General features: G+C 40.6%; 2 protein-coding genes and 1 long non-coding RNA gene across 8 annotated transcripts in view; 2 read left to right on the top strand and 1 right to left on the bottom strand.

Annotated features, from left to right (window-relative positions):
- Positions 1 to 5,077, top strand: part of LOC135946934 (transcription factor GATA-4-like) — a 29,214-nt gene extending 24,137 nt beyond the window's left edge. For both annotated transcript variants that reach the window (XM_065495434.1, XM_065495433.1), the window contains exons 3-5: positions 1,425 to 1,573; positions 2,535 to 3,164; positions 3,988 to 5,077. In XM_065495434.1, the coding sequence (XP_065351506.1) occupies positions 1,425 to 1,573; positions 2,535 to 3,164; positions 3,988 to 4,175 (967 nt within the window). In that variant the 3' untranslated portion in view covers positions 4,176 to 5,077. The remainder of the gene's footprint in view (positions 1 to 1,424; positions 1,574 to 2,534; positions 3,165 to 3,987) is intronic.
- Positions 4,217 to 25,458, bottom strand: LOC135946932 (transcription factor GATA-4-like). Of its 5 annotated transcripts, XM_065495429.1 has the most exons (9): positions 23,166 to 23,388; positions 23,076 to 23,113; positions 21,271 to 21,733; positions 20,723 to 20,996; positions 19,463 to 19,710; positions 18,375 to 18,535; positions 18,084 to 18,324; positions 6,984 to 7,224; positions 4,217 to 6,283 (listed from the first exon to the last, which is right to left on the bottom strand). In XM_065495429.1, exons 3-9 carry the CDS (start codon positions 21,731 to 21,733, stop codon positions 6,133 to 6,135), a joined length of 1,779 nt encoding a protein of 592 aa, XP_065351501.1. In that variant the 5' UTR covers positions 23,076 to 23,113; positions 23,166 to 23,388; the 3' UTR covers positions 4,217 to 6,132. The 5 variants fall into 5 exon arrangements, with proteins under 5 accessions (XP_065351501.1, XP_065351502.1, XP_065351500.1 ...); XM_065495430.1 differs by lacking the exons at positions 23,076 to 23,113; positions 23,166 to 23,388 and adding an exon at positions 25,205 to 25,458; XM_065495428.1 differs by having other exon boundaries at positions 23,076 to 23,388.
- The window catches only part of LOC135946937 (uncharacterized), a 3,523-nt gene continuing 1,932 nt past the window's right edge, over positions 24,671 to 26,261 (top strand). The window contains exon 1 of the long non-coding RNA XR_010575558.1: positions 24,671 to 24,828. This is a non-coding gene — a long non-coding RNA (uncharacterized LOC135946937). The remainder of the gene's footprint in view (positions 24,829 to 26,261) is intronic.

Genomic DNA, 26,261 nt, shown 5'->3' with positions numbered 1-26,261 from the left:
TTTAGACGATTTTTAAATTATTTATTTTGCATTTGCTAAAAATAAAATTTTAATTGATAATCACGCTTATTTTAATAGTCAGTGTGTGTTTATATAAGATGTTAAATATATTTATTAAATAAAAATTATTGAAAGCTTGGTAAGATAATGAACAGACTAGTTAAAGCCTAATAAAATGTTTACCTACATTTTGATAGCCAAATCTCGGCTTCTAACCATCAGAATTACAAAAACTGGACAACGTTTGACTCCTTCTAACCTCCCCTAGATAGCTGGTGGGTTTTTAGGATGATCTGATCAACAACCAACCCCAATTTGCATTTTCTCTACCTCCTTATAGTATAAAAAAATTAATGATAAGTAAAATTACGAAATTTCTGGTCATGATATTTATATTTACTTTTAGCCATTCCACCCTTAACAAAGGGGTAGTATTGGGGAAGATAGAATCAATAATTTAAAAAAAATGTGAACAAGTTTGCTGAAAGTGCAAATTTTCTCGTTACTGCAATGCATGGGGTGAAAGGGGGTGAGGATTGATCACCCTCAAAACCCTTTGGCTATCTAGGGGAGGTCAAGACGAGTCGAACGGTGTGTAGTTTTTGCAATTCTGACTGTTAAAACCCGAGATTAGGCCTTCGTAATTTAATAACAAAAATTGAAACTCAATTTTTGCCAACACTGTAATCGTTAAATCTCGGCTCCTAACCACCGTAATGGCAAAAACTGCAAACCATTCAACTCGTCTCAACTTCCCCTATAGATAGCCAATGAGTTTTTAGGAGTGACCTGATATATAACCAACCCCAATTCGCCTTTTCTCTTCCTTAATCTTAAAAGTTGACAAGTTTAACGCAATTTTTATCATTACTGGGAATGCAAGTGGTGGTAGGGGAGTTATCACCCTCTAACCCCTTTGGCTATGTAGAAAAGGTTAAGACCAATCGAAGAGTATGCAGTTTTTGCAATTCCGATTGTTAGAGCCCGAGATTTGGTGCTGAAAATAAAGTCAAAAATGGCCAAAATGATGTTTTTATTCACTGACATTTTAGGCGGATTTCTAAGGGTTTCGACGTTTTTAAATGTGGCTTAACAAGCACTCAAATACATGATTCATGCTCATTTGATGTCACCAGAAAAAGTCTAAATTTCACAGCCTAATTAATGAATGAGAAAATCCTTTCATGCTCCCGGATCCGGAGTGACTCATGAGTGTGTGTGCGCAACCTTTTTCGGTCCAAAATGAGATAAAAAAAGATAATAAGGAGAAGCGACACAATGCCAGAGAACCGGTGGAGGATATTATATAATTTGGCGGTGTATGTGTGTGTGTGTGTGTGTGTTTTCATTGAGAAAGGCGGCGGCGCTGCGGCGAGATGTTTATCTCCTCTTTTATGCCGTTTACGATTTTTTTTGTGGGACAGGTTCGGAGGGTCGTCCGTGAACAGCGTCTCCAGTCATCACCACCACTACCCCCAAAACCACCACCATGCCTCGTTCCTGCCACAGCACAATGCAGAATCCAGCCAGCAGGTCGCATCTGCCCTTCAGCAAATTCACATTGATAAAATTGGTGAGTTAGTTGGAGAAACGCAATTTAAAAGAAAATAAGATTGTTAAAATTAAAAAATTGTTGTATTTATTATTTTTATCTTAATTTACATTAAAATCGATAAAAATCACGATAACTCAAGGTTGGTTTACTCTTCCGGGTCAGTTTTGGCAGTGTCAAGATAATCGAACGAAATTCACACCATCGATCAGAGAGTTACACCAAAAATATCATTTATCGGGTTTTACGGGACATTTTTCGCGAATTGCGAGAAAATAAATAACCTTTTCTAAAAGTAAAGGTGTGCGTTGAACTCTTTTCATCAAGCCCGATCGAATGAATACCAAATTTGAGTTCATCGGGTTAGAAAAAAGGTCACGAAGGGTTATTTTCGTAAATTACCAAGTGTTTTTTTAAGCATTTTGTAATTTTTTAAATAAAACGCCCCTAAAAAGTGGTCCCAGGGTACAAGTTAACTTTTGTGAAAATTTCAAGGTGGTGTCCGGCTTGGTTTTTGAGAAATTAAATTTTGAACTTCAAAAAACATGAATTATTTTTTTTTCAAATATTTTGAGCGCCAAATCTCGGGTTCTAAGCGTCAGAAATGCAAATACTGCACATCTTTCGACTTGACTTGACCTCCCTTGGTGAGCTGAATGGTTTTTGGGGTGCTCATCCCTCATCCCTTAACCCCAATTGGCCATAATATCATCCCCCGAGTCGAAAAGTGAATATTTTATATCGTTGCCTTTTTTGTTCTTTTGTATCTGGAATTTGAAATTAGACGCAAAATAATCTCGTTTAAATTTAAAAGTTGTTGAGCGTTTAATTAGGCATCTTTTGGCGCACAAATTTCCGTTTTCTAGCATCATTAAAACTCGTGACGTTCTCATTTTTGTGAGTTTCAACCTGAAACCTATTTATTGCCACACTTCCTCACCACATTCATTTATTTATTTATTTGTGCATTATTTTGCTGCAGGTTGGAATCCGAGCGGGCAGGAATGCCAGCCTCTGGGATCTGGCCCATCGACGTCGATCCAGACGGGCGGCGGCGCCTACTCGAACCCGTACTACGCGTCGATGAGCGCGATGGCGGTGGCGGCCGGCTGGCGATACGACCCGGCCAACTTCGCGGTCAGCACCTACGAGCAGATCGAGTATCCGTTCGGCGAGGGCCGCGAGTGCGTCAACTGCGGCGCCATCTCGACGCCGCTGTGGCGCCGCGACGGCACCGGCCACTATTTGTGCAACGCGTGCGGGCTGTACCACAAGATGAACGGCATGAACCGGCCGCTGGTGAAGCCGTCCAAGCGGCTGACGGCCACGCGGCGCATGGGCCTCAGCTGCACCAACTGCGGCACCAGGACCACCACCCTTTGGCGCCGCAACAACGAGGGCGAGCCCGTCTGCAACGCGTGCGGCCTCTACTACAAGCTGCACGGCATCCGCAGGCCCCTCAACATGCGCAAGGACGGCATCCAGACGCGAAAGCGCAAACCAAAGAACTCGGCGCTCACCGGACAGCAGCACTTCGCGCAGGACAAAAGCAAATGCCGCGACGACGAAAAATCCGCCGCAGCCGCCGCCTCCACCACCTCGTTGTCTGTCGGTGAGTTCAATTGAGAATTATTTGACTATTTGGATGTAATAACCAGTTGATCGATAAATAATGTATCCTACAATTTTCAATATTAAATTTAAGACGCTGATTTTTTTTACAAATCGAATTAAAATTTTGTAATTTTGAAAATGAGTATAAAAGGCGTCCCGTGACATGTGTGAACTTGAGTGAAAGTTTCAAAGAGTTGATCTTTTTAGTTTTCTAGAAATGATGCCTCAAAACTAAAAAATAGCGATTTTTTTCTTCTATTTTTACACCTCTAAATCTCAGGTTTTGACCATCAGAATTGCAAAAACTGTATACCGTTCAACTAGTCTCAACCTACCCTAGATAGCTAAAAGAGTTTAAGGGTGATCAATCCTCATCCCTCTTCAACCCCACGCATTGAAGTAACAGTAAAAATCGCTTCGCTTTGCACTTTCAGCAAACTTTTCCACTGAGCAAATCCCTCTTAAACTAAAAAAATCTACCCCGTTGGCTGTCTAGGGGAGATTAAGACGAGTCAAACGGTGTGCAGTTTTTGCAATTCTGATGGTTGGAAGCAGAGATTTGGCGATCACAATGTAGGCAAAAAGCGGCTTTGACGGCAAGCTAAATGGCTTTCTGATGCTGACGAGTTTTAAATGTAAACGAAACTGGGCTCGGCTGTGATGAATGATCGTTTCAATTAAATTGCATTTCCAACGTACGCGGAGAATTCCTGCCCGACTAGTAGTTATTCAGTTGGGCCTCACGTGCGATCAAAATAAAATTTTATTGCACGCAGCCACTTAAAGTGCTTGGAATTAACGCGTTTACTCGCATTTCACAGGGAAGCCTCCGCTGAGCGGCAGCATTAAGAGCGAGCCGCACGACTCGGGCTACAGCCAGAGCAGCTCGCACCACAAAGCAGGCGGCCACCAGGAGCTGGCCTTCCACCACCCCCACCCCCACCACCACCTCTACTCCCTCAACTCGGCTCCAAACTACACCATGAGCAAAGTCATGGCCAACAGCTAGACATATTTAATATACATTTTTGTGATTGAAAACCAAGCCTGCAGAGTGTGAAGAAGGATTTTTATTTTATAATTTATGATCAAAGTATATGACATATTTAGTTGTTTTACCAAGGGTTGGGAATCGAGACTGATCTTGTCGCTGCTCCCAAAACAATTTTATAAAACTGTTTTACATCACAAGAGCAGCTTTTTAACAAAGAGAGCGCACCTGTTAATCCGAAAAAAAAAATTTCTACAGGGGATCTTGTCAAATTTGGAAAAAATTGAAATGTTTCAACTCGTGCTGGAGTAAAAAATCATGCGAAATGCACCATCAAGTGCTGTAAAAGCTACAGATAGGTTACGTTGAGCTGATAAAAACGTGAAATCGGCTTTAAATTTGATTTTATGGGGTGGAAAACATAGGGAACGACACCAATGACGGTCAATAAGTTCAGTGAAATTTAATAACTAACTGGGGGGTGAAGGTTGATTTAAACCCCCTTTCAAATGTTGTTTCTTACATAACTGTCTCAATACTTAATGGATGTGTGCTGATTTGGGGAAGAGTTGCCCTGTCAGCCCATAATAAACTTAATTTTGAAACTAAAATCTCATGTTATTCGGCAAATATGACCGAAAAATACGCGAAACAGTGTAAATGACATTAATAGTCCAATTTTGGGGCAAAAAACGTGGATTTTTAAAATTCAAATTCGAATTCTTAAAAAACACGGAAAATCTATGTCGCCCCATCGTTGTATATATTTTTTTCTCATTAAATGAGGCACCTATTGCCTATATCTAAAAAAATCCCTTCGATATGCAAAAGTTTCTTGAAGTCTTAGGTCGAATTTTAGGGACCTTGTAAATTATTATTTATCAAATTATCTTTACTCTAAACCCTCGTAACCTGAAAAATGTGGCTGTAAAAAGTAGTCAAATATTGGAATTCTGGCTCCCTCATCAAAATACGAGACCTTGGCCAACTGTAGACCCACCTTAGGCCTTAATTTTCGGATTAAAATGCACTCTCTCTCTCTCTCTCTCCTTTCGTGATAACCCGCCCTGCAAAACGCCCACGTGGGCATTCAGCATTATTTGTCAAATCAAAGTGTTTGCGTGACTAGAAGCTACAGTTCAATTCTAGAATGCGGTATCATGGCTTCGAAAATGTCTCTAAAGTCTTGCTTTCCCAACCCTCATTATATCAGAAGTCTGATTTTACATTTGTAGTGAAAGGTATACATGAATTATTACGTTTTAATTTATACTTTTCATCTGTATAAATCATCACATTATTATTTTAAGCACTGCAAAAATATGATATGTAAAAAGCCGACTCTTATGTATTTCACTTCAACTATTAACTGTAAATATATTAAAGCATTTGCGCGGCGTCGTAAGAAGATATAGAAAAAAGATAGCAAACAGAGCCACCGCAGGTGGAATATAATATGGTGCTGCTTAAAGTGGACACAATAATCATTGACCACTCTGACTTTGGCTCCAAAATGTACACATTTTCTTAAAGAGACCAATCAACATCAAAACAGAACTCAAAACACGCCAATACAATTAAAATTACGCAACAAAACGATTACTATATAATACTACCTTGAAAAGTAAGTCTCTCTCTGGAATACAATGTAAATAAGAAGCGCAATACTCAATTAAACTATTGTAACTAGTTTTCATCCTACAATACACTTATGTCATGACCCGAATTTCTCATCCTTTCGCATTTAGATCACAATGTTTGAATTGTGAATGAATTGTCTAAGTTAGGGCAAGAAATGTTTTGAGCCAGGGATGTGTGTAATACTATTGTTTAGCTTTTAACTCACTTAATAAATATAAGTGTACGTGTATGTATATTATATGTATAATCAACGAAATGTGATCCCTGATTGTAAGCGGAGCAGACGACAGTTGTTGTGAAAGCGAGTGTGATGTTGTGTGACAAGTCAACGACGTCAATTGCGGGTTGCGCGGCTTCCTTGTTGCTGACAAATCGCGTTCATGATCAGAGACATGGCGTTGTGGTCCTCATCCGAGTGGTTCACCACGGTGCCTTGCTCGTCGCAGGGACGCATCTGCTGCGCGATCGGCTCCAACGGGGGAACACTAAACGAAAAAAAAACAATAATTACCCACTCGTAAATTAGCGTTTTACAATTAGAGATAGAAATTCTTCCGTAAAAATGTTATTAAACTTGTATATTTAACGAATTGCTAGGGATGTGCTAAACGATTTTTTTTCCTAGCGTTATTTTCGATTATTTCTGCTGTATATTGGCTGAAAATCTTGATAAAAAATTCTACGATTTTCCCGCGCTTTTGCAACACGTTCCCGACAAAGTTCCTGAGGTTTTTAAATGGAAACGCCTTCTTATTTAAATTTTCCTGGAAAACCACGCCCACATTTAAAAATTCTCGCGAATTACGTCCTTATTTGCCTAACGTTAAACTCTCTTAAATCGATTTTGCATGAAGCGGGGAGGCTATGAACTAAATGAGTTTTTTTTATTGAAATAATCGATTAATCTTGCGCAACACATCCCTACGAATTGCACCCAAGTTTTTTATATTATTCTGGTTATTATAATGTTCGACTGCAGGGGAACTTATCGACTGTGAACCCTGAATAAAGAAATGAATTGTTTCTTGATATCATTTATTGTGAACGCAGTTAACGTTCGCATGACTTTTATCTGTAAGAAAATAAGTAAAAATAAATATAAAAATCAGAAAACTTTCAAACAATTTTATTTATAAAAATTAACAATAATATAAATTAATATCTATATTGCCACGGTCTGCTTACTTGGCTATGTGGCGACTGAGGATGGTACTTGAGGGTAGGATAGGCGACGTCGGCGCTGTGAGGCTCTGCGACGGCGACCGGGACAGCGCCTGCATGTCCACGAGCTCGCCAGTCGGGGCCATGTTGTACATGTTAATGTGGCTGTGCACGTTCTCCCGCGTGTCTTGCATTTCAACAGCCATCAACACGCGACTAGTACTGCTGCCTGCCGCGTCCATCGTGCTCTGAAGCTGCTGGTAATCTGTGTGGCATGGATATGAATATCAATTGTCACGCGTTTAAGTCTCCTGAATTGAACTTGCAAAATTATTAGAATTTGTGACATAATTATAGGTCATTGATTAGTGGTGATTTTTATTAATGACCAGTTGTATAAACCCTAAGTGTTTGAAGCCGCCAACAGATGGCGCCCTCGTAAACTTAATTAAAAATATAGTTTTAAGGTATACTATTCCACTGCATTTCAGACTCAATCCTGTATCACTGTGCATTCTTCTCTTAATATGCTTTTTTGACGTGCTGAAAACTTAAATCGGTTAAGCCAATCGCCGTTGAATCGTGAAAACCTATTTTTTGAAGTATTAAAATCTTTTCCGACGTTTCTAAGACAAATGCGGCTTCACCGATTTAAGTTTTCAGCACGTCAAAAGAAAGCATATTAAGAGAAGAATACACAGTGTGCAGTGTGGCAGGATTGAGTCTGAAATCACAGCGGAAAGCGGAAGTGCCTTAAAATTAATTATATGAAAACGTATACGGTGGCGCCATCTGTTGGCGGCTTATGCAACTCGTGAATTGAAAAAACTGCACAACCGTTCAACTTGTCTCAACCTCCCCTATATAGCTAATGGAATTTGGGGTAAATTCTTTAATTTAAGAAAGTTTAGATTCAGTGAATAACTTTGCTAAAAAAAGCAAAAGCGACGCGATTTTTATCATTATAAATATTTTATAATCTGACAACAGTTACATTTTTTAAGTTTTATTAAACCACGCACGTTGTAAGCTAACTCGTCACGACAAATAGCTGTTTGTTTACAAATACTTTGATTTTCATATCAGCTGTTCCCGTTACAAGTTTTCCAATAACGCAAAGGGCCTTTAACCTGAAATTTAAGATTTCGCGCCTAATAATCAAATTCCCCTACCCCCAAAAAGTCAGGAGAGGGGAGGGACGAATTATCCTCTCAACAAGCTCCTCTCTATCTCTATTCCCGAAAACGAATCCTATATACTTGTGTACGGGACGGGATATATAGCAGCACACCAGCTCGGCATCCGCCCGTTCCTCAGTTCAACCCGTCGTCACCCTTTGACCCTTATTGACGTAAGCATATGAGCACACTCTTTAAGTTTAATAGTTTTTCCAGTTCCCCTGCTGACAAATTGTTGAGAGCAGCTGACCAACGCGAGTTGGCCCTGCTGCCACAGCCCTATCTTTTACCATGTACCATGTTAAATTAGTTTTCGTTAGCGGCTCTGTGTCGGAATAATTACAGAAGCCACCAAAGCCTAAATTGGTCTAATATGTTAATCTACAACATAAGTCAAAACCATGACCGCGGGAAATAAAATAACCGAGGGATTTGCGTCCAAAAAAGGTCCCTCTTATTTTATGTAGGAAGAAAAGCTACATAGTTTTTGGTGACAGCAGAGACATCTGCTCATATCCAGCCAGAGCAGCGAAACTCACGCAACTCTGACAGGGTTTGCCAATTTTGCAATGCGCAGAAATGCACCACTGGTTTTTTGCGCAAAAAAAAACGGTTGGAAAACCCACCAGTTTTGGGTTTTTCCGCATTTTTCCGAATTTAACCCGAAAATAGTAAATTTTCGCTCCGAAAGAGTCTGAAATTTCAGAAAATTACGTTGTCCTGTGGGCCGGCCGGCGGTGATTTCTACACCAGTCGATGCCCCATTCTGAGACACGTCCGCTCGTGTGAGCTAGGTTTTCCAAAGTTGGACCATTCTTCGAATTGTTATGAATTTTTAAAACTTTAACTTTTGTATACACGGTATAAACTAAAAAAAATCCAAAAAAATATATTTTGATGACCCAACGGTTTTTTGGCAAGTGTTCGCACCAACACAACAAAAAACAGGCAGAAAATTGCAAAATTTATATTGTAATATAATTTTGAAATTTGAAAACCTGAAATTGATGGCAGTAAAATTATTTTTCCTTGTCCTAGTAATACAATCATAGTAAATGAAACCATTTGAGGTAAATTGCGACCTTCAGAGTCCAACCCTGAAGTGTGAAAATTAAGAAATTTTTTAAAATTGTGGCGCCTTCTCGCCACCACTGTCCTACTAGTTTTGCGTTTAACCTGTATCGCCAGGTGGCAGTACGAAGGTGTGCGACAAGCAGTGCACCCTTACTGCACCTTCTCCCCCACTGCACCTTAAGCCTCGCACCAAAGCGCAGTCGCTACACAATATTCTCTCTCCGGCTAGGATTAGATTTGGTGCGAGAAAATTCCATAAAACTATTTCCTATTAGACCCGAACTACGGGGTAAGCTGAATAATTTGTTCTTAATTTGTTGTTGTTGTTTTAAGATGATTATTTTCATGATACTTTATTCTTAATGTGTGCTTTATTGCATTTTAATGTGTTTCAATTATTGTAAAATTACCTTGCCTGAAAAATGTGGAATTCTAAAAATTTATTGTATGCATGGTGTTTTCCAGTTCAGACTCCAAAATTATTTTTCATACATTAATTAGTTTTTAAAAAGTTTAAAGGAAATTATGCCTTTTCTGGCTCATTTAATACGAGTCCTACTATGTTTGTATATGACAGCGAGGTGCAGGGCTGGGCATGAGTATTAAAAGCGGTTTTTTGCGGACCCGGTTTTTTGCGTTTTTTGTGGTTTTTTGCAGCTAGTTTCTCCCGCATTTTTGGTGCCCATGAAAAATTACATTTAAAATGTCCAAAAAAACTCAAAAACACATGAGTCAACAAAAAGTAACAATGAATGTCAAAAGAATTTATAAAGTAAAAAGTATTATTAAAGTAATAAAGGTTAATAATCATAACCAAAAACCCGTTTCCTCTCCATATAGGGCATTTATTCAATACTTTTACCATGAGGTGCAAAAAACCGCACAAAACTGGTAAATACCGCAAAAAACCACTGCACTGCAAGTTTGGGAATCTTCCGGGAGATACCCAGCCTATATAGGCGAGGAGAGATAGAGGCAACCTCCCAGCTCTATGAATGGAATAGCAGAGTGGAAGGGGAATGCACTTGCTCCACACTAAAAATGTGGCAGAGGAAGCTGGTTGCTGCTGCTGATCCAAGTTAGTTGTTTTGCCAGGCCAGTCTCCAGTCGACGAAGCAGGAAAGCAACCTCTGCGCGTGTAAGAGTAAGGCAGGTCAGTGTCGATTTATTATAATTTTAAAAACAGTAAATAAAATGCAGGCAGTTTAATTAAATTTAAATGAGGGATCAACGCTGATTTGCTGGAAATTCTGATTAGAATTATTTTTTCTTTTTATATTTAAACGATTTGTATGTCAGCAGTAATTTTGACGTGGTTAGATTGTTTTAAGACATTTCACTCAGCGAACCTTTCTATATTTTAATTCGTGCAACGGAATAAATTTTCTGTTTGGCTCGCCTGCAACTGAGCGATGGTAAGGAATAGGAAGAAAGAATAGTGAGAAAAAAAACGTAACGATCCAGCAGAGCGCGGGGCTGCGAAATATTTATTACGCTTCTCTCTCGGATTCTTTTTTGTCACGAGTAGCCTTGGGGTCAGGAGGCCAAAAACGCCTGTTTTCTTTTCTTTTCACTCTAAAATGAATAGAGAAGAAGAAAGAAATGTGTCACAAATGCGCATAATTGATGAATGTCCCGAGATTACTGTTTTGACAAGCCACTATTAGAGTTATTTTTCAAATTTATTATTACGGTGCGGCGTGGAAAAAATAGTTAAAATTAAATTTTTGTGACGCAACGTTTTGCATCATGCGTTTAGTTATTTAGTTTCGAACTTTTAATCCGTCGATTGAAACACAAGCATGTACATAGTGCTGTGTCGAACTTTCAAGAGCGGAAAACATTATATGCTACCCCTCTTCGGCCTTGGGTGAGGATCAAAAGAGCCACTGCTGTGCTTTTATTGTTACGCTGGTCAGTGAGCTCGCCCCTGCTGCTAAGGCATGTTAAATCTGCACAGCGACACAATATCCATTTGTATAGCATTTTCGAAGAAAGAGACAACGAAGGTGCATAGAAACTTTTTTGTAGGATAGAAAATTGCCGCACTATTTTTATCTACCAAAAAATAAAATGCAAGGCTCCTGCTTTGGCTCTGTGAAACGTTTATTGATAATTAAATAACGTAATATTGATTTTTTTTTATAAAAATATCCCAACTTCTTCCTAGTTATTTCACTCTGCACTTTATTTGGACGGAATTAATAATTTATTATTCAACCACTCAAAGGCTTGGGTTCTTGAGATGAATAAAAATTCACGCCACCAGTCTCAGTCTACCAACTGTATTTTAGCGAACGAATTTAAAAATTCAATTGAGTTATTGGTTTGTTGCTCCAAAGCGACTCTCGCTCTCCCTGCGAGACGGAGGGTAAATGCGGCGGGCGCACACGCACACGGAAATGTCCGCTCGAAAGACCTCTCACAAAAACATGCTTAAAATATTTATACAGAGCCTGGTTTTTTTTAATAAATTTATCCAAAATTTGGGAAAACTACAGGCGGTAACTTCACGTTTATTTCTAATTGTTACGCAATTATTTTTAAAAAAGCGAAATGCCAATAACGCGTTGGAAATAGGAAAAATCGACAAAAGTGACATTCGGACCGATCTCAGGGTGGGTTACCCTGAGAAGGGTCGTCAGGGTAAGGCAGGTGCTACAGGTCTTGCCGAGACCTGTCGTTTGAGACCTCGTGACTTTGAATTTATCAACCTGTTGAATTGTAAAAAAATTAAACCAAAATCTCGCCGATGCAAAAAACCGAAAAAAATTCAAATTTAATTCTTCTATGGGCGAAAAAGCTTTGAAAAAGCTCAAAATCGGTTTGCAGACCAGCGTCGAGTCAGCGTGTGCAATGGAGCAGTAAAATTTTCAATCTTATTGCTTCATTTGAGGAAATATTATGTGGAAAGTTGTGAACGATTGTAGCTTTTTGAAAAATCGGACATTTGAAAAATCGCAGTAATTCGAAAAACGGCCTGACTTTAAACAACTGCACACAAGAGGACGCGCCTAATTAAGGGTCATTTACTGTTGCAACAATCATGGGCCTGGTCTGGGCCCCAAAAATAAAAATTATGAAATATCAAAAATACGTTTTTCAGCTTTTAAAAATTAATAACTCGGCTCCTTCCGGTCGCAGAGTAAAAATTCAAAGTTCGTTAGACTCGTGCTGCAATTTTGCGTCGAATGGGCCGAAACGCAGCCCCAGTACGTCCCCTCGGCCCTAGAAGTCCCCAAAATCTGCGTAACAAAATCAATTTTTTTATTGGATTTTTTTTAATTCTCCTAGAAAGAGGAGGGTAATTTTTCTTCATTTCATTTTCAATTTTCCATTCATTTGGCACCGAAAGGTGTCGATGGGCCTGGTTTCATGTTGGAATTTATTGTTTCGCAGAGGCCCGATAAAAAATCGCTTCCCTATCTTCCTTTGTACAAATTATCACCAAAAAAGTGAATTTTGGCTTGAAATCCAGCCAATCAACGTCTCTCGGTGCCAAATGAAGTGTTAGACAGTTAAAATCGCCCTCCGATACATTGAAAATTTTAAGAAAAAAATAAGAAGAAAATGACACTTTGTTGCATGGATTTTTGGGGGTGGTGGGAGCGCGGGCGGGGGTGGGGGTAGCAATGTTGCCCAACGTATGAAGAATTTTATCACGAGTACAAAATACATTACTTTTTTATACTGTAAGACCTCTAAGAGCCGAGGTATGAATTTTTAAATGTGAAAAAACGCGGTAAATGACATTCTCTAATTTTGGTTTTTGGGGCCCATGCGGGGCCCTATGGGCCAGCTGGCGGTGATATTTACATCAATCGATGCCCCATGATGAGACACGTCCGCTCGTGTGCAGTATTTCAAAATTGGACCATTTTTCGAATTACTACGAATTTTCAAAGCTTCAATTTTAGGAAAAATAAATTATCAAAAAATTATTTTACCATGACCCGAGGTTTTTTTCCGGAATTGCCGCCTAGCCAACTCAGCTAGGTTTTGAATGAAGATCATTTTGTGGGATTTTCATTATAAAAAAGGCAAGTGATGGTATTTAGCGTTTTTCCCCGCCCGCATTTCAGCTTGTGCCAGCCACATCTCTGGACCAGGGCAAATATCTTTAAAAACCCAATCGGTAATCGACGCGAAATTTATCTAGGATTATTTTGAGACTAATTACGAACCATATATGTTCCATTTTTATTTCCAGTTTGAAAAAACTTGATTTTTTTCACTTTCTCTTGGAATTAGGAAATTAATTTACTATTTGTTTCGCCACTGGACCAAGATTGCCATCTTTGCTGTTTCACTTTTCACTGCACACGCAAGAACAACGTCAGTCTGGAAACTGATTTTGAGCTTTCTCGCGTCCATAGAAAATTAAATTTCGTCATTTTCGACTCACGACTCGCCAAGTGCCCGCACCAACACAACTAAAAAGAGACTAGCAGGGGTTGATGGTTGCTAACGCTACCCCACGCCCGACCACAGCGCTGCCACGGACTGCGTGGAAGCCGCAGGTTCGGTGGCATAACTATAGTAAGGAGAGGTTAGCGCGCATAATACGCATGCGCAGTAGGTTTTTGCGCATGATATACATGCGCACTGAGTACAATTAGAGCCTTTAAGTTGCGCAGATCATTGAAGCTTCCTCTGCGCATGCTTTTACTGTTTTGAAACGTTCTACGCATACAACAAATGGTGATTTGAAATTTCGGAATTAGCGGGGAAAGAACAGTCATTTAAATTTAATATGCTCTTTCAATCGATAATCCTAAAAGCGATCATCTAAGGCTGCGCAGTAGGTGTGTGCGTATTACACGCATGCGCAGTAGGTTTCTACACATGATATTCATGCGCATTGAGTACAATTAGAGCCTTTGCGCAGATCATGTAACCTTCCACTGCGCATGCTGTTACCGCTTTAAAACATTCTGCGCATACAACAAACGGTGATTTAAAATTGCGGAATTGGCGGGAAAAGAAGTTGTTGAAATTTAACCATGTTCTTTTGATTGATAAGCCTAAAAGCGATAATCTAAGGCTGCGCAATATGTTTGTAGGCATTGCACGCATGCGCAGTAGGTTTCTGCATGCGCGGTGGGTTTCTGCGCATCGCACGCATGCGCGGTGGGTTTATGCGCATCGCACGCATGCGCAGTAGGTTTCTGCGCATCACAGGCAAAATCTGACAAAAAATAATTCAAATTCATTGTATCAGTGCATTTTCCTGCTTGAATTGTTTAGCCTATATGAATTCTGAATGATTGAAAGAAAAACTGAAAAAATATTGAAAATGCATGAAATTGGCACCAGAAATCCGCCTCCTCAAAATAGTCTTCAAACAGTCTAAATCACCAGAAAAAGTCTAAAAAACTGTCTTTTTGAGGGCAAAAAGCGTCAAAATATAGACGACTATTTTGTAAAAAAAACAAGTTAAGTTAAAAAACAAACTAAGTTTTCCAACCCTAATAATAAAGTTTTTAGCGATGCTGTTTGTTTTTATGGAAAATTGCAGTTTTAGCGACCCTGAGAAAACCCCACTATGTTGCAATTTTCTGTTTTCTCCGCAGATTCACGCATATAATGTTTTTCCGAAATAGGAATATTTTTACATTTATCTAACTTAAAAAAAAATATTGTATTTTTGGAGACGATTTTAAAATTAAGAAAATGCGTTTAAAAGATGTTCCATGAGAAGGGCGATCTATGCAAATAATTTCTTGGTGATATTTTTTTCCACTTCAAAACTCGTAAAAATTGCATTTTCAAATTTCATTATTTTTGCAACCCCAAATTTTGGGTTCTTTTTAACCATCAGAATTGCAAAAACATACCATAATTGGAGTCGTATCCAGGGGTGCAATGCAAAAAAGCACCACATGTATTTTGCGCATAAAACCAACTGAAAAAACGCCAGTTTTGGGTTTTTTCGCATTAATTTTTCTAAATTTAACCCCGAAAAGGTCACATTTCACGCAAAAAGCGCCCAAAAATTTGTAAAAATTCTACTAGTGTTAGAATTTTTAGTCTTTGATGAAACCAGTGGCATATATTATTATATTATTTCTACTGATTTGTTAAGATCTCATTTTTGTATTTGCAATAACCAATCATTTGTTTTGGAAAAATGCGCAAATTTTCAGAAAAAACAGCTTTTGCAATGTATTGGATTTTTCCGGAAAAGTCCGGGTTTTTTGCTTTTGCGGACCCCGGGTGGAGGGGGGGTGGGCCACTACAGTCTCGTGGGCCACCAAAATTAAGAATGCCCCGATGAATTTTTCGATACCAGTCCAGCCCTGCTTAATACTCTCGCGAAAATACACGTAGATCAACTCGAGAACTTTCGTTTGACACCAACTGAGAAGAAGTATGGCTTCAGTAATTGTCCTTTGAAAGAAAACTCATTTAACATGGGAAAAAATCTAGATCCGCGCAGGGACAACGCGCGTCGGTCCACTAATCCATATGACTCTGTATATTAGGTTAAGGGATAAGAAACCTTTTTCGACTTTTTGACCGGTGACGGACGCAGCGTGACCCGTCACGTGACCCAATAGAAACCAGCTGGCACAGCTCAGCGCGAGATACGTACATCTATCGAAATATTTTTGGGCTACCGATAACATGAAGAAACATTACAAATTTGTAAAATCATGTTAATTTCTAAGAAGTAAATTTTGTTGCAGAATGAAAGCTGCCCCGGCTTGCAATTTTTGTGGAGTGCCATTTGCGACGAGTTGTGACTGCCGGCGCCACATCGAGATTGCCCACACACCGGAAAAGCAGGCCGAGATGCCCGTGCCTCCTCGGCCAGAAAAGAAAAAATACATTGTTTCCCGCGCTAGCCCAGAGCATCACTTTTATTCTGCAGTCGCTTCAGAAATAGAAAAGGCTTCTCTTGAAGCGCATAACGCCAACCACGTGAGGCGCAGCCGGCGCATACAGGAATCCCTACCGTTTGGACAGCTCGCCTTCGAGAATTTAATCAAAGTGGAAAATGAACTATTCCACAACAGACATGTTTTCTTTGAAATTGAGTTTTCCAACCCGAAATTTCCGATGATAGCTCAATTTAATTGCGAGCAGATGCGCAGCCAGGACCCTTCAGTCCCAAAGTTCAAGTGTGCCAATGCCACGTGCAACGTGACTTTTCCTTGTGTCTCTTCTCTCAACTTGCACATTGAATCAAGGAACTGTGTACCAAAAGTTTCCATTCCAGACAGTTCTCTAGATTTGACGCCGCCACCCAGTGTTGGTGAAATGGACGAGCAAAATGCGTTTGCGACAGCGCTTGGCTTGATGCCCACCACGTGAGAACTGTCTTTGAGTTTGTGGAAATAAAAGTAGACGTGACAAGGGCTAAAAACGCGTTGCACACCCCTTACACCGTCGGCGGCGCAGTGCTTGAGTACAACGAAACCGAGCGCATCCTCGGCGTGCACGTGAGCAGTAACTTGTGGTGGAACAAGCACACAGACATCGCGCGCGGCAAAGCGGCCAAAGTGCTCTCGTTCGCGGCGCGCAACCTCTACGACTGCACCCCACGCGTCAAGTGGCTGGCCTACCTGACGATGGTCAAGCCGCTCATGTTCTACGGCACCCCCGCGTGGCACCCGTCCACCCAGTAGTGCAACGTCCATAAATTTGAGAGAATGCAAAATCGGGCCCTTCGGTTCGTGCATGGGCGGCATGTTTCCGAAAAAGCGAGAAATGAGCTGCTGACGGTCCACCAGCAGCTCAGCCACAATGACATGACTTTCTGTAGGAAAATGTCTCAACGGTGAAACTGACATGGACGCTATGGAACGCATAATAGTGGGCAGAACAATGAGAAACGCGGATGGCGAGCACCGACTGATTCCTCCACGCGCACGCACTGATCTCGGAGTGCACTCGTTCTCATTCCGCATCGTGAAACAATGGAATTCCTTCCCGTCCGCCATTAAATTGTGTCCGGTGTCCCAGTTTCCAAAATATTGTACAATTCATGTGATATTAAATGTTGTGTAAACGTGTAGTATAGGCTGTAGTATGGCGAGTGATTGAGGTAAAAGTAACTTTTGCTTTTATTTTAGTCATGAGTTTCAGCGAGTTGATCGCTAATACTACAAATGCCTAAATTTCTCCAATAATGTGAATTTTTGTGATATCATGTTGTACTTGTTATGGAGAAATAAACAGAATTGAATTGAAAAATAAAAATTTTATCCCTATATGATTGTGTTTATCATTACTGCAATTCATGGGGTGGAAGTGAGTTTATCACCCTAAAACCCCAATATTATCAAAAATAGTATTCTCGATTTTTGCTAACATTCCTATCGCTAACTCTCGGGTTATAACTGTCAAAATTGCAAAAACTGCACACCATTCGACTCGTCTCAACCTCCCTTAGATAGCCAATGGAACGTATGGTAGATTTTTTTAGTTTAAGAGGGATTTGCTCAGTGAATAAGTTTACTGAAAGAGCAGAGCGATGTGATTTTTCTAGTTATTGCAATGCATGGGGTGGAAGGAGATGAGGGTAGATCACCCCCCAAACCCTTTGGCTAGCTAGGGGAGGTCTAGACGAGTCTAACGGTATGCAGTTTTTGCAATTCTGACAATTAAAATCCGAGATTTGGAGCTCCAAATAGAACAATTTGTGTCCCTTGCCTCGTATTTCAATAAATTTGGATTTTAATTTGGGATTTGATTCAGGTCATGGTTAAAAGAAAATTAACATGTTTTAACAGAAAATTAAACTGCAGTTTTGTATAATGTAATTTACATTATCATTATATCATTACAAAAAACTCATTATTTTGAAACTGTTTTTGTTAAATGTTTTTTTATTTTTAGAATTAACTCTTAATTGCAAAATACTTACAGCCGTGGTTTTCAGCTTTGGTGCCGTTGGAGCAGCTGCTCTGGCTCTTTGGTTTGCGCTTTCGCGTCTGGATGCCGTCCTTCTTCATGCTGAGCGGCCGGTTGACGTTGTGCAGCTTGAAGTAAAGGCCGCACGCGTTGCAGACGGGCTCGCCGTTGTTGTTGCGCCGCCACAGGGTAGTCGTGGTCGTCTGGCAGTTGGCGCAGGTCACGCCAGTGCGTCTGCCGGCCGACGAGGGGAGCTGAAAAGACCCGGTGAGATGGCGTGGTCAGAATTTCGGGCAAAACCTACCCCCGACTTCTTTTGCTGCTGCCGGGCGGGCGGTCTGTTCATGCCGTTCATCTTGGTATACAGGCCGCACGCGTTGCACAGGTAGTGGCCGGTGTCGTCCCTCCGCCACAGCGGCGTGTTGCTCGCGCCGCAGTTCACGCATTCCTTGTTTCCCTCCGTGTCTGAGCAACAGGAAGTAAATACGGATGAGTCAAATTTGTAATTCCATATGTAAAACACGGGACGATTTATTTTTTTCACTTTTTTATCTCGGTGGATGATTTTGTGGTCAATAGGAGCTCAGGGGGGAGAGGTGAGCACCCCAAAAACTATTCAGCTCTCCAGGGGAGGTCAATCCAAGTTGAATGGTGGGCAATTTTTGTATTTCTGACCTTTAGAACCCGAGATTTAGCGCTCACAACATTTAAAAATTCGAGTTTTTCCAGATTAAAAATTTAATTTCTCGAAAACGAAGCCGAACGCAACCTTGAAATTTTTTAATTTAGCTCACACGTACCCTATGACCACTTTTGAAGAGTGTCTCGGATTTTTGAAATTTTAAAAAGCTAAAAATCATCAGGAAATTTTTAAAAATGACCCTTGGTGACCTTTGACCTTGACCGATGACCTCAAATTTGGTGTTCATTCGATCGTTCTTGACGAGAGGAGTTCAACGCACACCTTAACTTCTCAAAATGAGAATTTTTGCATTCAAAAATATCGGCAAAAATGTACCGTAAAACCCGTAAAAATGAAACTTTTTACGATTTTTTTGTACCTCGTTATTGATTATTGCTCAGAAATTTCCCTTTCAAGTGCAACTTTTCAAGTGGCTCAGAAACCGTCTAAAAATCTCTACTATTTTCCAAAAAAATAATTTAATTCTAAACTCTAGAGAGAACAAAAATAAGTACAGCTAGTTTTGATGAAATTTAACGTCACATTGCATTATTAAAGTCGTTACTAAAAAGCTCTAAATGCTTAAAAAACGTGACGTTAAGTATTTTTTGAAACCGTCAATAGAGACAAATATATTTATTTGTTGTTCTCCAACTGTCACAAGACTTTTTTCGTTATTTTTTTTTAATATGAATGGAAATGATTCTCACTTGCGTCATAGATTTCATCGTGCAGTGGCCACGGCTGAGGGTGCGAGGTGGGTGGGGTGAGTTGCTGACCCAGGGTGCCGTAGGTGATGGAGTCGCCAGGCGAACGCAACTCGACGCTCGTGTCGACCGGAAGGGTCAACGGCTGGTGGTGGTGCGAGTACGACGCCGACGACGTCGAATACTCGACTAGGCCGCTCGCACTGTTGGATGCTGGGTAGTAGTACTCGGCGGTGGTTAAAACGGCAGACCTAAAAATTTTAAATTTTTATATTTTCTTGATTAAACGGTGGTTGTGCAGCAAAAATATGTCCAGATTTGAATTGAAATTCCCTTAGACACGCGCGTTACAACTAAAAAGGTCATTTTTCGAGCAAAATAAATTTTATCTCTGAAGGCAAGGGATGAATTCCAACCCCCAACCAATAAAAATCTTAATTAGTATTATGATTAATCTTGATGGCATCAAATCTGATCGAAATCTGTAAAAAATTATTACATATAATTTCAGAGTTAAAAAACTGTGTCACGATTTTTTGATATGATGTTCTCCGTTAAATTGGGCACATTTTAGCATTTTCAAACTTTGAAAAAATTTCAGTCCTTCGATATTTCATGATTTTTTTGTTTTTAAATTTAAAATCACGCGTTTGTGATCTCGGTCAATGATCACAAATTGTTCAGCATTGCATGAACTAAATTTTTGAAACGGAAAATTTAAATTATCTCACCTAGAAACAACAACCGTTTGGAAAATTTTTCTGGAATTTCAACATAACATTTTAGGGTTCAACATTGAACTTCTCCCGCATGCCAATGAGGGTTTACCAATTAAATTTAACTCTTTTTCTCAGCACGACTTTGGTGAATCTGAATCTGGTCAAAATGTCTAAATATGTATGCATAAATATGTATTACGAAACAAATGATGAAAATACGTAATCTCATTCATTTGAAAATTTCTTCAATTTTCATTCAAATGAAAGCACTTAAGAAATGACTTATTCATTTACCATGAAACTACGATTTTCGTAATTTAAATAACATACAGTATACTCGTTGGTTGAATAATTGAAATTCCGTCAGTAGCAAAACAGGAATTTCATTTTGTTTTTTAGAGGAAGTGTGTTGCTGTACAAATTCATTTGTAAAGCTACTAGAAAAAGATTTTAATTTTTCCCAATGTTGTTTTCTGATGCATTCATTACCAAACACCCCAAAAAGAAAATCCATTATTGAATCCGGTTTTTGTGTGGAATTTACCTGCTGTAATTCGCATATTGCGGATCCTCGTATGACAGGGATGGATCGTAGGGGTGCAAAATTTTTTGCGTTGCCGTCGCCGATCCAAGGGTCGGATTGTTCTTGATGAAAATGGCCTCGTTTTTAGGGTAGCACTGAAAATACTGCGCACTCGGATACTGATGAGGCGGCGAAGCGGAGTACTGGTGATTTTGCACGTGCACCGGCTCCAGTGTTGCGTAAGTCGTGTTCATCATCGCTGCCCCGGAATGCGGACTGTGAGCCTCGTGCAGCTCTAGATTTATTGAGTTTTAGTGCTGTCTACACTCTCGACAGCCATTAAAGAGGATTCATGCACGCCATATATTTTTTAAATAAATTAGACTGATTTTAATTCCTTTAAATGGTGCGTTTTGGGTAGGTTCTCACCATCCCAGCAAGAAATTCCCCCGACTGAGCCGCGCATAATGGCCGCCCCTAGGGTCTCCGTGCGAAAATTTGAATTTTTAATGTACCGTGCATTCCCAGCATCAATCCTCTTAAAATATTCCGAGTAAAATGTGTATTACCTTCTTCTTGATATTTGATTTCCTCATAAGGCAGCAAACTGGGCATGAGTTTGTGTCCGACCCCCCGGTGCTGTGAGTGATACTCGGGCGACTGCTGGTGGTGATGGTTGGCACTGGCCTCCAAGATCGCGTCCCCCGGCACCTCGAGAGTCTGCAGTTCGGCCTGGGAGGGCGGCGGAGTGGCCTCCTTCGCCTCCTCGACCAGCAACACCGTGTGCTGCTCTTGCGTCTGGTCTTCGTACACCCCTTTGGCGTCGTTTCCGGTCTGCGGCTGGTCCAGCAAGCACGCGATGGCCTTTTGGTCCTCGTCCTGCGGCGTCTGCTCGACCCACCCCTCGGCGGCGGCGGGGGCGGCCGCCTCCGGCATCGGGGACTCTTCCAGCTTTTCGTTGGCGAACTCGGCACTCTGCTTCTCCTGCTCCGGCTGAGGGTAAGGCGCTTCCAGGTTTTTGATCTGCTCCATCTGAAACACAAGGTTAACAATAATTTATCGGATTTGGCGTTTTGGCTCACCAGCACAGCCAAACGGATATGTGAATTTTCAGTCGTTGCTGCCACATTTTTTTTCTGTTCGAATTGTTACGGGATTTGAAAAGCGTGGAGCGGTTCAGGGCTCATTCAGAGAGCGCCGTCGTCAGAATGTGACGCACACGAGGAGTGTGGCGGACGCTCTGGGCGTCGACGCACCTTTTTCCATAAAGTCAAACAGACGAGACGCAGGATGTTATACAATACGACAAGAAAAATGTGGAAGTAACACACAAACGCGCACGGTGACGACCAAGTGTGCGCGAGTTTCAGTTTATTTCCTCTCTCCATAGGTACTTTCCCTGGCGCATCCTTGTTGTTTTTACCTCATTTTTCGCCACTCGCGTTTACCTTCTTACGACCGCGCCGCCAGAGCAAATAACTTTTATTGGAGCACTTGCTCGAGGTGAGAGAGATCGTCATAAAAAATATTTTTTTCCCCAGAAAGACCTCGGCATAACATGAAGTCATCAGAGTGAGATTGTTTTGGAGTTAGTTGATAAAATTTAGCGCCAAAAACTGCGTCAGATATAATTACGATAAGTCGCGCACGTGCTCAAATTGCCAAGTGTCCGCAAAGGAAGCTTGTCTCCAGGGGACTCGTGTGTGATAGCACGGTGTCACCGAGTTATATAAATTATTAAATATTTATTGTGCCGATGCACAAAGTGTCTCGGCGAAATTAAATTATTGCTTCTTTTGAGGAGATAAAGAAAATGAGCACAGAAGCGTTTGTGTGTACGTGGTATGCAACCTGCGCGCCACGAAAGTGTTCAAAGAGACTACCTCGCAGGGGCTGATGTGAGTCATCAGATAAATTTGGAATTTCCATATTCATACCAATTTTGGAACAATGCTAACGATGTATTAATAGTTATTGATCAAGAGTGAAAATGTTTTCGAGAAGTTGGGTGCTCAATGCTGTTTAAACAAATCGAATAATTTCGTGAACAAAAAATAGTGTTTCATTCAAAACCAAAATTTCGTAACAGCTCATGCTTCTCCAGTACGCCACCCGTGTTAAAAGAACAAATTATATAGTTTGTACCGGCATCACCAGGTACAAACAACCTAGAAAATCCAGGTATCGAATTTGTAATTGTAAAATCTTGATTTATTTCACAATTCAAACCAACAATTTTAAAGTTTTTAAAAAAGAATGCAATCACAAGATCCCATCCGCAATTCATCTGCTTTTTATAGCAAGATTATAGAGCAAATTTTGTCTGGCGATAATAATTCGGTGGCGCGTGTGAAAAGTTAAGCTCGATACTCACAATGGTGAGGGGCTCTTTATCCAACGAGGTGGCACCTACTATTGGTGATCGGCATTATCTGCTATTATCTTGGCACTCTCAATAACTCACCTCACTTTCTCATCTTCAAGACCAGACTGTGATTATCAATATGATCCGCGCCTCCTCGCTTTGTGGGACGCGCACAGCCGCCAGCCAGGCCACCCCTCTCCAATCATTACTATTCCAGCGCCCAATAAAATAATTGCGTGTGCCTTTTGGCCAGGCCAGGCATGCTCACAACAGAAAATCAATCAGCAACAAGCCGAATTTCCCTGAATCCTTCCACAGGTGACGTATCAAGACGAGAATTTTAAAGTATTTGTCCTTCAGAATAAATTTTGTGATTAAAATTGTCCAAAAACGTAAAAACCGTTATTTTGTCGGTTTTTTATTTGAACGTGAACGCCAGCGACCAATCAGAGAAGAGAGAGGTTTAGATCGAGACAGTAGCGCCATGGCAGGTCACTGTGGTGCTGTTGTCTCGATCTGACCAATCCGAGAACCACTCTCGTTCTCTTTAAAATTAAAAAAAACGCCGAAATAACGATTTTTTATATTTTGAACGATTTTTCACGTTTTAAAGAGCGATATTTTGTTTTCTAACCTAATTTGGCTCTGTCTAAAAATAAAATGTGTGTTTGACCAATTTCGAATTATTTGCTGTCCTCTTGAAACAGTCGTTTGACGTCGGAGGTGATATCATTTGGACAAGACGCCCGAATTCGTCACCAAAGATGGCTAATCAAATTCAACAAGCCTGTTTGCTTGATTGACAACGCGTACTTTTTATCATGATTTATGCCATTCGGCACACGATCGCGATTTCTAAATCGCCGCGAGATAAAGAAACTTTGAGAGGCTGTTGAAGAAAGACTAAGAGGCAGTAGGTATTTCAGAGAGACCTTGCCCCCAAAAGGCGAATAAAGCACTTTGTCAAATTAATTGTGTCTCTGCGATAACACAAAAAGCCATACGGGAGCTGGGCTTTTAACAATTTTTGATACGAGCGTGAGAATAAATTATGAAAAAGTGTTTTTACGGTTTGAATTAGTGCTTCATGTTTTGTAATGGCCCCCTGCGAAGAATCTTGTTCTTTTTATAATTGTGGCAGTCATTACACTACATTGTACCAATGATGAGGTGACATGAAGAGGCGTAGATAGCAAAATGTAAACACGCATCGCGGCGTGGAAAGATTCTAACGCTCTGTATCGAAGTTAGATTAGACAATTTTGTGGTTAAACTTCGAAAGTAACGGTTGGCTATCTCGTGATTATCAAATCGGGGGCTAATAAAAATTCGAAAATCAGTGGAGGAGCAATAATCAGAAGGTGGCGTTCGGCGCGCAGATAACATTGGAATCGCCGGTGGCAGCGCGGCGAAAAGTGGCGAATTCGCGGCGCGCGCTCGGCACGATATGATAAAAATACCAGCGCGCGCGCGGCTTTGTAATCATAAATTGCACATTTAAAAAAGTAAAATTTATCTATATTATGAATAAGATATAGTCTCAGTATAGGAGTATATAGATAAAAGATAGGAGGTCATAGCAGATAAGACACAAACACAGCTATCTGCGTACAAAGAAGAACATTTGGCTGCCGCCGCACAACTACCAGCCACACACACAATCACGCTGGGAACCTGCCATTTTGCGCCCGCCGCCGCTATCCACGGCCCAGATCCGGTCCCGGAGGGGCCCGCAAACGCAGCCAAGGTGTCGTGCGGGTGGGTGAGTCGAGACGCTTTTCTCTATACCTGCCTCGCGAGCCGACTGCCGGGGGAGCGGCGCTGACACCGCCGCCGCAGCGCCGGCTCTCGCGCTCTCCATCCTCCGCCCGGGGGCTCGATCCTCCGCGACGCTTACTTTTCACTCACACCAATTATTCTCGAAATTGTTTTCAAATTTTTAAAAAGCTTCGAACAACAGCTAAGTAGGTTAAGGTGCGTTTGTCACTTTCGGTAAACAATTTTCTGTTTTAATTGGTCGAAATTATTTAGACCACGCGCATCATTAATTTTATTTAATAAAAATTATATAAATTTAATTCGAAATGATGGGTTGGATAAAATATAAAATTATACTCTGTAGCCGTTTTATACTTTACCTAGGCAGGCAGTAATATTTAGAGATGTGTCACCGCGAGATATCCTTATCGCCCGTTGCCATAGTTACAACTGATAAATGGCGTGTACACAAGAGCTAGCGAGGCGGCAGCAGCCATCCTACCTTTATGCCCTCCTTCGTTTACGTTTTCATGTTCCTCGCTCTTAATAATATCAAGCGATATCACTCACATATTTCAACATTCCAAATATATAAAAGTACACCTGGACACAAAAGTACAGCGCAGAGCGATGATCAGTCAATCACCCAGCCGCCGCCTTATCAGTGGGCTCAGAAAAGCCGGCTTGTTTGCCAAGTCGGCTGGCTTGAAACAAAAAAAAGCGTCCCGAGAGTTATCGCTGCGTCCAGAATAAAAAAATTTTCGTCCGTTTTATTTTCGAAAACGATTTTTATTTTAAAATGAGATTTAAAATTGCACATCATTTACAAAATATCATTCACAAATTAAAATGAGAGTAGTTGATCAGGAAATTGTTCTTTTTTACACTTTTCATATAATTGAACACCTTGACACGAGATGCAATGCCTGCCACACACGTGATTTTCTGCGAGGAGGATAAACTTTGGACACTTTCAGCCTTGCGCGATTTAAATGTAATTTCCAACAGATAAAAACCATTTTTACCTAAAATAAATTAATAGTTAAAATCTATGATGAATCTCGATCGTTCTTTCGTGACAGTAAACAACACTACCACTCTCTTTTCTTTGGATTATACACACACGTTTTCTTCTAAATCAACAAAATGCAGACGAGTCAAAGCTGGAAAGGTTTTCAAGCCCGATTTGGTGAAATGGTTCAACAATTAAATGGTAACAATTAATTTTCTTCTTTTCAAGCAGAGATCCGCCAATTCAACGCAAACACTATTTACAATAAATTCACTCATTCAGGAATTGTGCTACAAGGAAATCGACTCCTGTCCTGTCCTTTCGCAGCACATTATTACTTTGATTGTCTTCTAGACGAAATGACACCGGGAGGAGAACAAAATTTGCATTGATATGTTTTGGAGTATTTTTTGAACGGGTTCTAC

This window comes from Cloeon dipterum, chromosome X, assembly GCF_949628265.1.
Source record: "Cloeon dipterum chromosome X, ieCloDipt1.1, whole genome shotgun sequence".
Taxonomy (NCBI): domain Eukaryota; kingdom Metazoa; phylum Arthropoda; class Insecta; order Ephemeroptera; family Baetidae; genus Cloeon; species Cloeon dipterum.
Note: the sequence above shows the minus strand (reverse complement) of the source record. Positions and strands in the feature narration are given on the sequence as shown.

Coding starts and splice junctions, on each gene's coding strand:
- LOC135946932 (XM_065495430.1), bottom strand. CDS start 21,733: ATGGAGCAGATCAAAAACCTGGAAGCGCCTTACCCTCAGCCGGAGCAG. Junction 20,997..21,270: donor AATCAAATATCAAGAAGAAG/GTAATACACATT, acceptor CAATAAATCTAG/AGCTGCACGAGGCTCACAGT. Junction 18,536..19,462: donor CGATGAAATCTATGACGCAA/GTGAGAATCATT, acceptor CCTGTTGCTCAG/ACACGGAGGGAAACAAGGAA.